At 41.5% G+C, this 12253-nt stretch overlaps 1 protein-coding gene across 4 annotated transcripts in view; it reads right to left on the bottom strand.

The window, feature by feature from the left end:
* Nucleotides 1-12253, bottom strand: part of LOC147124812 (SWI/SNF-related matrix-associated actin-dependent regulator of chromatin subfamily E member 1-related-like) — a 46241-nt gene that overhangs the window by 22047 nt on the left and 11941 nt on the right. For 3 of the 4 annotated variants that reach the window (XR_015079067.1, XR_015079071.1, XM_085993455.1), the window contains exons 3-8: nt 11384-11507; nt 8918-9124; nt 6716-6836; nt 6433-6470; nt 4462-4543; nt 1164-1379 (exon numbers count right to left, since the gene is read on the bottom strand). Coding sequence is in view for 2 of the 4 variants with exons in the window: in XM_085993455.1 (XP_085849581.1) it covers nt 1164-1379; nt 4462-4543; nt 6433-6470; nt 6716-6836; nt 8918-9124; nt 11384-11507 (788 nt within the window). In the remaining 2 variants the exon portion in view is untranslated. The remainder of the gene's footprint in view (nt 1-1163; nt 1380-4461; nt 4544-6432; nt 6471-6715; nt 6837-8917; nt 9125-11383; nt 11508-12253) is intronic. The other variant, XM_085993466.1, reaches the window with a different exon arrangement.

Consider the following 12253-nt stretch of genomic DNA (forward strand, 5'->3'; position numbering starts at 1 on the left):
TTACAATATCTGTCTGTAGGTTTACCCATTAACAGTTCAGCCCAGTTTACTGTGGCCAATTCATTGCTGATCCCTTTGAAGTTTGACTTCCTTGAATTTAAAACCTTGGTTTGTGACTCTCCCTCTCAAACTTAACATCAAATTCACTGATCACTATTTGCCAGATGCTCCCTTACTGATTTAAGCAGTAAAATACCAAAAAGCTAAGAGAAGCATTATGACTAGATTAGGATCAAGTGTTAGAACCAGATTACAACAGAAATGAATGTAAAATGAATGGCTATATCCAGGGATGGAAAATGCCACATTAAAAGTCTAAGACAAGCAGAAAACTTTTGTACAAAAAAACTATAGGGACCAGGTGAGGTAAATTGTAATGCTGGAAGATTGTGTTCTACCACAAGGAGAAACTGCTAATCTCACAAAGATTTTCTATAGCAAAAAACTTAGTATTTTAACATTAATGCAATAGACACATTTTCTTAAAATACCTAGATTCCCCCAAACACAATCAAGTCCTAAATTTGCATATGCTTTAAAAAAAATTCTCTCCTGAGTAAATTTTGATTTACTTCATCCTCTTTCCTACAATTATCCACTTTAGTGAGGTTCTGGACAATGATTTTGGCCTTTCTTAATTAAAAAAAAAAATACTGGATGTCAGTCCTTGAATTAGGCATCTGTCTACCTGGCTTTTGTCATACAAAAACAGCCTATGCAACTACAGGAAACTTTGTGCTATCCGGCACCGACGGGACCGAGCTGTTGCCGTTCCCTCAAAACTGCCGGACAAACCAGCGCTAATGTTGAAACATACGGAGATTTTGAGCTCCGTATCTGGCAACAAACCCTGTTGCTTAGCAACAGCTTCTAAACAGTCCAAGCGTCTCTATAGCGTCTCTGTAGCTTAGCAACAGCTTCAGCGAGACCTTGCAGAGCTTGACTGTTGAGAAAAAAGCAACGAAAAGAAAAAAAACCTAATGAAACAGCTCCTGATTTTTGCCGGTGGCTCGAGCATTCCGGACAGTTAGCCTCCGGATAACACAAAGTTTCCTGTATTGAGGCTACTGAAACCCCAGCTACCTGATATTTTCTATACATGCTGCAAATGTGTGGTGGTTGGATGGTTTTCTTGACCGCATTAACATATTCGACATTCTGACCTGGCAGGGGGACATTAGTGAAGCTAGTTGTTAACAACTGCCGTAAATTCTCGAGATGCTTGTGTAGAGTTGCATTCTGGCTCTGTTCCTCAGCCAGCTCCTCCTCCAGTTTTTCTTTAGCACTTCTCATGTTATCAATGTGCTTCTGCAAGACTGCGTTCTGCTCTTCATATTCAATATTACTCTTTCGTAATTTTCTCAACTCTGCTTCTCGAGCTGTAAAACAAAATAATTCAACAAATTCTAGTGTATTGCATTTGCCCCTCAGTGTGGTCTCCTCTATATCAGGGAGACCAAACACGGACTGGGACAAATACACTTTGCCAAACACCTCCATTCTGTCTGCAAGTGTGAACCGGATCCCCTGTGGCTCATCGCTTTATTTACCCCCTCCCACTCCCACTCTGACCTCTCAGTCTTTGGCCTCCTATACTTTTCTAACCAGGCTCAACACAAGCTTCAGGAACTGTATAACCATCTCTCTGCTGGGAATATTGCAGTCTGAACACTGACTTTAGTGACGTCAGACCGCAGCTACATCCCTTATTTTCTTGTGATGGAGCTATTGGTGATGCAGCTTAGGTCTGTCAGCTTCTGGGGAGGGGTGGCAGGTGGAGACCTTTCATCAGAACACAGTTCCAGCAGGGTTGAGGGATTCTGTACTAGGGTGTTGCCTTGCTTTCCACACTCCTCTTCTTGGGGCCAGCAAATGTACTGGGTGGTTTCAGCATTTTGCTTTCATTTCAGACCTCCTGCAACTGAACCTTTTCACCCCAATCTTTCTTTCTCCAATTTGCACTGTTTTCTTGTGTCTGCCTCAATGTCTTTTTAACCGCTGAGCGAGTTGCACTTTTTTTTATTTCATGAGCCAGAACTTCCTCACCGAGAACTTTTATATCACCTATCAGTTTTGTTTTTAATCATTCAATCAGTTTGCAGGTCATTCAATCCAGTAACTTTCTGTCACTGGACTATCTATCCGTTGTTGCTGCCCCCACCCACCTGCGCACCCCCCGTTTACCCTACAACTGTACTAAAAGGCTAGCTTATGCTTCAGTTTTCAGTTCTGACAACAGATTATAGATAAAATGTATGCATACCCAGCATTTACTATTTTTGTTTCAGTTAAGATTCCCTTCTTGTTTATATATATTTTTTAATTAATTATATAGTGCCAAAGTTCATCTAATTTTGATCAGCTTATTAAGCAGGTTGTTTTCACTTACCATAAACACTCTATGTTAAAGATAGGTGTGCATCAATCCCTTTTGTTTTGCATCCTCTTTCTTACGCACAACAGTTTCTTCCTTTATAGTTTATGCAAATGATCGTCATAAACTATACCTTCCAGTACAATGGTAATGTTTAATTATTGACAACTTTCCAGAATCATCTGACCCATCTGTCTCTGAATACCAAGATCTTTGAATTAATTTTCATGGCGTACAGGATTTGGATCGTACCGTTTCATAAATACATTTAAATTGCCGCAACCAAAAATCTGTAAAGAACACATTTCACACGGATGCATTTTCAACAGCTGAGGGCACACTTACAAAGTGATTATAAAATGACTTGTACAATACATTACGTGAACAACCTGGACTTTGGTAAACATTACATGTCAGATTTTAATTTATTGTAGCTCCACTTTAACATATTATGGAACAAGAACCTTCCAATATATCAAGGTGCCCAGGCATATCATGCTTTTTAGGATTCCCTCACAAATAAGGATCTCTATTATACATGTCCTTCATTATACTGTTTTATATGGTTCCCAAGGATATTATAAAAAAAGACCTGCATTTATATAGCACCTTATGTCTCAGAAACATCTCAAAGCCCTTCGCACACAATGAATTACTTTGAAGTACAATGACGGTTCTAATGTAGGCAAACACGTCCGCCATTGTCCATTGTAAGATCCCAAAACAACTATGAAATGAATGATTAGTTAATCTGTTTTTGGTGAAGTTTGCGGAGGGAAGAACATAGATCAGGAGAACTCCCTGCTCTTCTTCAAATAGTGCCATGGGATTGACAACACCCACCTGAACCAGTGGAATAGGCAGACAGGACCTCAGTTAAATATCTCATTTGAAGGAGTGTAGCACTCCCTAGTACTGAGGCAAGAGTGGTACTGACTTAGTCAAGCCAACATGGTGATCAACCCAATAAAAACTGGCAAATTCCATTTCTGTTCTGTTGAAAGCAGGTAAAATCAATATTTTATTTTAAAATGTGACATTCAGGTAATCCAGTTATAGTTGGGTGGATTTCTAGAGGCCCTATAAAAAGGTCCTCATGCAACTCATTTGCCAAATTGCTAGATTATCCAGTCATCCACGAATGCTGCATGGCCCTCCATTGCCTTGATGCTGTCTGATCGTTTGCCTGACATTCAGCCTCAGATGAGCCAGAACTTCCTTCAGCTAAACATTGGGAAGACCAAAGCAATCTTCTTCAGTGCCCACCACAAATGCTGCACCCTCGCCATTCACTCCATCCCCCTCCCTGGCCACGGTCTCAGGCTGAACCAGGCTGTTCACAACCTCAGTGCCTTGTTTAACCCCAAGTTGAGCTCACAACCAATATATTCTCTCCATCACAAAGACTGCCTATTTCCACCTCCATATCACCCGCCTCTGTCCCTATCTCAGCCCACCTGTCACTGAAACCCTCATTTACATCTTTTTTCACCTCCAGACTCAATTACTCCATGGTTTTCTTGGCTGGCTTCCTCCAGCTTCCATACCATTCAGTTTGTCCAAAACTTTGCTGCCCATATCCTATCCCACAACAAGTAACACTCGCCCATCACACCTGTCCTAGCTGACTTACATTGGCTCTTGGTCCCCTAATAGCTCAAATTTAAGATTTACACCCTTGTGTTTAAATTCTTCCATTGTCTCACTGCTCCCTACCTCTCTAACCTCCTCTATCCCTACATCTGTGCCTCCTCATATTCTCTGTTCCTCTGAATCTGGCCTCGAACATTCCTCCCCTTTCGCCCCACCATCCGCGGCCATGCCTTCAGCCACTGAGATCCCAGTCTGCACAATTCAATCCTTAAACACCTCCAACTCTCCACTTTCTGCTTCTTTAAGACAACCCTTAAAATCCACCGATTTAACTACCACCTCCTTTGGCTCAGTGTCTATTTTCCTTACACTTCATGATACCTTTTGATGTCAATGGCACTATATAAATGCAACTTAGTGTTTTTTTTACTTCAAGTATTTGAACACATATGGGCAAGCTAAAAAATTGTTAATTGACAGTGAAGATTTCTTACCTTTGTTATGATCAAGAAACTCTTCTGTAAATATTGGAATATTAAACATAGACATTCTTCCTTGCTGTTCATTGTCATTCTTCTGAGGGAAGAAAGCAGGCAAATTAACTCAAAGAAGAGGTTCTTTAAAAAAAAAAAATCATGAACGTATTTAAATGCATCAGGTCTTGTTTCTCAGTTTGAAAGCTAGCTGTGTAATCCAATTCTTTTGGAACTGCTTTGTACATTACTATAGCCGGTTCAGACTGCCACGCAAGACTGACTTTAAACAGAAACCTATACCACTTTTCAGTCTTTCTATACTTCTGGTCTAACCACATCAATTAAATCCACCACCTTAAACATTCACTCCCTCCACCACCAGCGCACCGTGACTGCAGTGTGTACCATCTACAAGATGCACTGCAGCAACTCACCAAGGCTTCTTTGGCAGCACCTCCCAAACCCACGACCTCTACCACCTAGAAGGTCAAGGGCAGCAGGTGCATGGGAACACCAGCACCTCCAAGTTCCCCTCCAAGTCACACACTATCCTGACTTAGAAATATATCGCCGATCCTTCATCATTGCTGGGTCAAAATCCTGGAACTCCCTCCCTAACAGCACTGTGGGAGTACCTTCACCACATGGACTGCAGCGGTTCAAGAAGGTGGCTCACCGCCACCTTCTCAAGGGCAATTAGGGATGGACAATAAATGCTGGCCTTGCCAGTGACGCCCACATCTCAGGAACAAATTTAAAAAATGCTGTCTTCAGCAGTACCAAGCACTAAGCACATGCTACAGCTGTAGGACATAGAGCAATGATGATGAAGTAAACTATGTGTTCTCTGTAAGGACTCACAACCTAGAAAAGGTTACAACTCTGCATATTAGCGGAGAAACCTCGGCCTGGAATTTGCGGCCAGCAGCGAAGCGAAGGCATTCGCTGCTGGCCCCGAAGTACGCTCCGCACAGGGATCCCGTAATCCGTGTGTCGAGAACTTCGGGTTTTCCAACACGGAATTCAATTCAACGGACGTTAATGGGGATCCCCTTGTGCAAAGACCGATTTAATTGATGTGGTTAGACCAGAAGTATAGAAAGACTGAAAAGTGGTATAGACAATCAAAAGGCAGAATTTTCACAGACAACAAGGAAGTGGGTAAGCACATAAAATTCTAAAATAGTTAAAGAGAGCAAAAGAAAGATTGGGGTTCTCACATGGGGAAAAGACAAACCTGAAATAAAGATGCACAAACTTAAAAATGTTTTTACATTATTTTGACAAGTTTCTTAAAAAAATTAATTTTTTATTAAAATAGACAAATTTCACACTGCACAAAATTAAAATGAGTTTTCCAGGCCCTTTGTTTCGTAGTCAATACGCAGTTAAAACCCTGGTTACACCTAATCCCTTTGGTCTAGCTTTTAATGGTAAATTTAACAGCGTAATTACTGCAGAAGTTTTCATCAGTTTCAATGATTTACGAGATTTCACTGATTGCCAGCTCTGTGGGGGGCGCACAGCGTATCCAGTTTCAGAGCCATCACTGACAGACCGAAACTTTGGGATTTCATGCGCCAAATTCCGAAGTTGTTGTCAGTGTCAAAGGCCTTCAACCGACCGCAAATTCAGGGCTCTAGATTTTTTTTGTTTGGACCCTTCCTTCCTGGACAAGTTTCCTGTAGTGCACTGTCAATTACTGCACATTTCATGGCGCTAGCTGTTGTAATTGCCTACCTAAGCTGCAACTTAGCTTGGACACAACTTGGCAATATTGAATGTAGATTTCAGTGCAGACAATCGGTTTGGCCGGGGGGGGGGGGGGGTGGGTGGGGGTGAGGGCTGGGGGGGGGGGGCGTTGAGGGAGGGCGGTGAAGATGCCCCAAGATCACTCAAGTTTTGTTTAGGTACCTTAAGCAAAAAAAGTACACTACTATGATGAAAGTATGTTTAAATAATGCAGAAACACATTCTAAAAGCTCTTACCTCAGCATGCCTGCCATTTGACATTGAATGAGTGGTTTCTAAAAGAAAGCCATAGAATGCTAGTTAATTGAGAAAAACACAATCATGGAAAAACATTGATCCATAAAATTTCCACCAGTGTCTTACTGTACCTTCGGTTTTTTTCTTTGCAATCTGACATACAATGAAAAGATACGCATCAGTAAACATCTATTTTTAGTTTGCTACGAACAATCCAGTTCTTAAACGAATCAAATATTTTGTAGTTAGTACATTGTATTGATGACAAAAAGAGCAGGGCTACCTTTCCTCAACTTCTTTTCCTGGACGGCAATTGCACTCATTTTGTACGCTTCAGTTCGCTGATACTCCTGCAGTTCTTTTATGTACTGTTGTTTCGCCCGTTCGGCTTCATCAAGGTAGCACTTAAAAATGAAAAGACATCCGTAAAAATATATGCAGGGGGTCAAGCGTCCACTGATTCCGTAACCGGGACCTGCTGTTTTTAGTTCACATGTAAGAGAAAACATCTCACTAATACTGCCTGACCTGCTGAGTATCTCTAGCATTTTGTTTTTATTATAAAACAGCTCACTGGTTTGGAGGACCAGTGGCTGCACAGGTTGAGAATAAAACTCCCAAGAAAAATAAGTCAGCTCCAAATAATTTGTGGTACAGACCAAAGTGAATGCAAGCTCAATACAACAGGAAAAGCATGAAATAGTCAGGAGTTGTAACAAAAATACCTCTTGCCCAACAGGAAGAGGGAAACTAGGATGAGAGCGAGAAATAGGTGTATGAAATGGAAATTCACACACTTGTGAAAGTAATACAGATAGCCACAACAAAAAAAAGTTCTTATATAATCCACTGCACATCTAGCAGCACATTGCTTAGACATGGAATTACTTCAACAAAAAACAACTTGCATTTATGTAGCATCTTTAATGTAGTAAAAAGTCCCAAAGCGCTTTACAAGACTGTAATCAGACACTGAGCTAAAGAAGGAGCTATTAGGACAGGTGACTAAAACCTTGGTCAAAGAGGTGGGTTTTAAGGAACTTCTTAAAAGAGAGAGGTGAAGAGGTTTAGGGAGGGAATTCCAGAGCTTAGGCCTAGACGGCTGTAGGCACAGCCATCAGTGATGGGGAATGCACAAGATGCCAGAGTTGGAGGAGCGCATATTTCACAGAGGGTTGTAAGGCTGGAGGAGGTTACAGAGATAGGGAAGGGTAAGGCCATGGAGGGATTTCAACACAAGGATGAAAACTTTAAAATCGTAGCGTAGGTGCACCATGAGCCAATGTAGGTCAACAAGCACAAGGGTGATGGGTGAACGAGACTTGGTGCGAGTTCGGATATGGGCAGCTGAGTTTTGGATGAGCTCAAGTTTATGGATGATGGAAAATGAGAGGCCGGCCAGGAGATCACTGGAATAGTCAACTCTGGAGGCAACAAAAGCATGGATGAGGTTTTCAGCAGCAGATGAGCTGAGGTAGGGGTGGAGAAAGGCGATGTTACGGAGGTGGAAGTAGGCGGTCTTTCAGATGGAGACATTTATGGGGTCGGAAACTCAGCTCAGGGTTAAATAGGACGCTGAGGTTACGAATAGTCTGGTTCAGCCCGAGACAGTGGCCAGGGAGGGGGATGGAATTGGCGGCGAGAGAATGGAGTTTGTGTTGGGGATCAAAGACAAAGGATTTGGTCTTCCCAATATTTAATTGGAGGAAATTGCTGCTTATTTAGGACTGGATGTCAGACAAGCAGTGTGACAACACAGAGGCAGAGGAGAGGTTGAGCGAAGTAGTGGTGAGGTAGAGCTGGGTGTCATCACCATAGTGATGAATCCAGACACCTTGTCGTCAGATGATGTTTGTCCATCTGAGACAACAGATCCAAACTGTTAGAAGAGCTTGAGAGTAACTGATTCCTGCAGTGGTTCAAGCAGAAGGCCCACCACTACTTTCTCAAGGACAACTGTGGATGGGCAATAAATGCTGGCCTTGCCAGCAATGTGCACATCCCGTGAAATCATTTTTTTTAAAGCTTTAGTTCAACAACCATGGCACTTTCTACAAAAAAATTAGGAAACCACTGTTGTTAAGACAAAGGGATTGAAAAATAACAAAAGTTGCAACTTCAGACAGAACCCACAACCAAAAGGAAAATTGCTTTGGATCTAGTTCTTCTCCCCAGTCAGAAAAACATCAGTTCACCACTACTCTCTGCTTCCAATCCCTTAGCCAATTATGTACCCAAGTTACCACTGTCCCTTTAATGCCATGTGCTTCCATTTTCCAAATAAGTCTGTTATGAGGTACTTTATCAAATGTCTTTTGAAAGTCCATATATACAACATCTACCGTACTACCTTCATCAACCCTCTCTGTTACTTCATCAAAGAACTCACTCAGGTTAGTCAGACACGATTTGCCTTTAAAAATTCCACGCTGGCTGTCCCTTATTAACTTTGCCATAATCAGATACGACACTAAATCCGACAAACCTGTTTATCTTCAGGCGGGAGTTTGCTCCATTCATTGCCCAATGTCTTGGTGATTTCTGGAAAAGGTAAATCTGGTTGCTGTGCCCGTAACTGCTCACGCCGTTCATTCAGGAATCGCATATAGCCTGTCAGTGGGGCTTTGGGACCATTGGGCATGTTCTTTTTACGTTTTTTGCCTTTTGGCCAACCTCTCTTCTTGGTCACACGCTGCTGACAAGAATGAAAAAACATGTTTGAATTGCCAGCATAAAATGTGGTGTGAAATGCTTGCTTGATTGGGGTTTTGTATTTTAAACAGGAAGTCCTACAAATAACAGTTTTAAGTTTCAATAAAAGATGCCAGATGTCGACATTAATCATTTTGTCAAGAGTGTACTTGCAAGTTGAATTTTGATAAAAGTATAGTATCAACTGGCATTCATTACAAGTATCTGTACAACTGAATTGATTAGGTGCTTTGGTTTCTACCCATGCCAAGGGAACAAGCACACGTTTAATGCTATCTCAACCAATCATTCAAAAAATCTAAAAAACATACCTACTTTAAAAAGAGAGACAATGATCAACATTTGTGCTTATCCATTTTTTCCACTTAGTGACAGCATCAAGAGTTCAAAAATCATGTAAAGAATGGCCAACTGCCCAATATACTCTGTCCCAATAACAATTTTTAAACTCCATTCTCAGAACACCCCAAGGAACAAGAATGACATTTCCCATCCTGATGGCTATTCTGAGTGAATCTAACAACCTCATGTTCAACTTTGAACAGATTAATGTTGTGGACCCACAGCATTCGGACTACCTGAACTCCATTTATTAGGACTCTTACAACAGTCAGACAGAGGAGACGCTCATTCCATCAGTCTGTCAGAGTTAAACTGAGTTGACAGTTCTGCGTGCCAATTCAGTGTTCCGCTGAGTCTCCTCAACAGACGGTATAATAGTTTTATTTTAAAAAGGTCATCCTAACTTGAATGAAAACTCCAGGTAATAGTCTGATGAACTGTATTTGGACTGTTAGGTTCTCCCCGCAACATTTCATACCAGATTTTAAGTTTTCACTTTACTGCACACACCGTAAGAGGAAAGCCCAGCTTGATGGTTTACAGGGATCCATGTGTTGAGAACACATATAACACTGTTATGACTCGGGTGTCTTATAAAGCCCCAGGATCTGGGCCATTGCGCCAGCTCATTTGGGCCTGGAACTAACCAACCACTTAATGCAAGCTATTACCTCTGTAGGGATGGATGGGTAGAATGGTGTGTAAAAGTGTATACATCAATCAAAGAATGAATATAATCGGCAGATAAGGGAGAATTTATAAGATAAAATCTCATTACACAGAGCATGGAATGCTTTGCGACAGGGAGTAGTTAAGGCGGAGATTATTGCAACTTTTAGGGGAAGAGTAGTTTGAGGCAGAGAAAGATACAGGGCTATGGGGAAAATAGCAAAATATGGGGCAAAGAGATTATTTTTCGATTGCCAGCACAGGCACAATGTGCAGTAAACTAAGGTTGTCAACTATTTTTCTTATTAATTCTCTATCCCCTGGGAATCATACTGAAGTGATGCAAATTGAGGAGGGTGCAAAGCCCGACACATCAACCAGAAGACCAACTATCAGGAGCAATCTGCCAAAGGCCATCAGTTGGTGCTCTTAAAACTAGACCGTTCTGCTTAGCAAAAAAGTGTGAGGATTGTTCCATGTGACAGCCTTGCATATGGGATCAATAGGACTTTAATTGACAGATAGCCAGGAAACAGCTATAGAATTGGGGATTGATCCCTCGTCTGCCCCTTGGCTTCTTCTCTGCAAGATGGTAGTACTGAACAATTCATTCACCTATTTGATGCTGAGTCACCCGTTTACCTTAAATCCCTTCACCATTAGAAACTAATAAGTGTTGAGAATGGCTAGTTTATTTGAGCAAGGAACATAACAACTCAGGGTACTTAAAGAATCTACATAATAGAAACCATAATCTAGTTCTGGCCTGTGAGGCTGGCGATAAAATGGTGGGGCCATTTTTTGACCCAAATGAAACAGGAAAGCAATTATTGATAAAAACACCTCAACAGTGTGCACTTGGTCTTAGGTCAGGAGTAACACTGACTATGGAAAACTCTGTTTTAGCTACTGTTGGGGTTGTATGGCCCTTTGCTAAACAAATCCTACCCACTAGCCTGGTGGGATGCCATCCTCACCTGATGAGGCTAAATCTATCAGCGGAGTTAGCCCATTTGTTTGGGGCGAGAGTGGAAGCACTGCCACTGTGTGACCCTATGTTCAGGAGGTTAAAGAAAACACCTAGGTTCACTACCCAGGGACCACTGCTGGAAATGCAAATGTATAGAAGCAGAACGAGGAACAAAAAACAAGAGAAGTAACATAGGCTGTACGATGTTCTACCAGAATAACTGCCAGGTAAACATGTCCATCAGACAGCACTACTTGCCTCTTCATTTTTCTTTTCAGCACGCTTTTCATTTTTCTGCGATCCATTGTAGGTATCGTGGCCTTTGGGTGGCTCGCTTCCATCCTGTTTCACTCCATGTGGGGATCCTGGAGCAGTTGAGCAGCTATAAAACCAATGTAACAGAACTATTATGCTTTCATATTCCAAGTGGATATTAAAAATAGACACTCAGTGTTACATTAAAAGAAATCTGCATTGCCAAACCTAAATAGGCTCCACTTCATAAATGCCAGTTTTTGCTTGTGGGGCTCTCAAGTTGAAGTATAATCAGTCTTTAAATGCATACAGGAACACGTTATCTTTACCAAAGTTAATAATGAAAACAAATAAAATACACATAACACATAATTTAGCAAAGAGAAAGTTAGTAACTAGAAAAGTGACCAGTCCTCTCAAAAATGACTCACCAGGGGAACAGATGGCTAAGGAGGTGGCACTGTAAATGCAAGCTGTTAAGGTTCCATGCCTCAATACAGCATTATTGGTAGCAAAATCCCCAACACTGCAATCCTACTACCAATATGCGAAACAAAGTTTCTTGAAAAATCTTTCAGGAAAAGCAAAAGGAGTCATTCTGTGACTGCTAGAGTTACCATTCGCAGTGCTGCTGGGCTGAAGGATATACACCCACACATTTTCACCCATTTACAGTCAGATCACATTTCCCAAGCAAAGTGCACTACAGAAACTATTGTACTAGGCACTGGAGTATCCGACCTGCAATTCCAGCTCTTGTTGAAAACTCGCTTAGAAAAGATGGCATTAGTTTAAAATTAAAGTATGCCACTCCTTTAATAGTTGTACATACAAGCCTCGCAACATCAGATTAAGCACTTCAGGATAAATGTT

This window comes from Somniosus microcephalus, chromosome 1 (assembly GCF_052327205.1).
Source record: "Somniosus microcephalus isolate GS21.2 chromosome 1, FLI_Smic_1.0, whole genome shotgun sequence".
NCBI classification, from domain to species: Eukaryota; Metazoa; Chordata; class Chondrichthyes; order Squaliformes; family Somniosidae; genus Somniosus; species Somniosus microcephalus.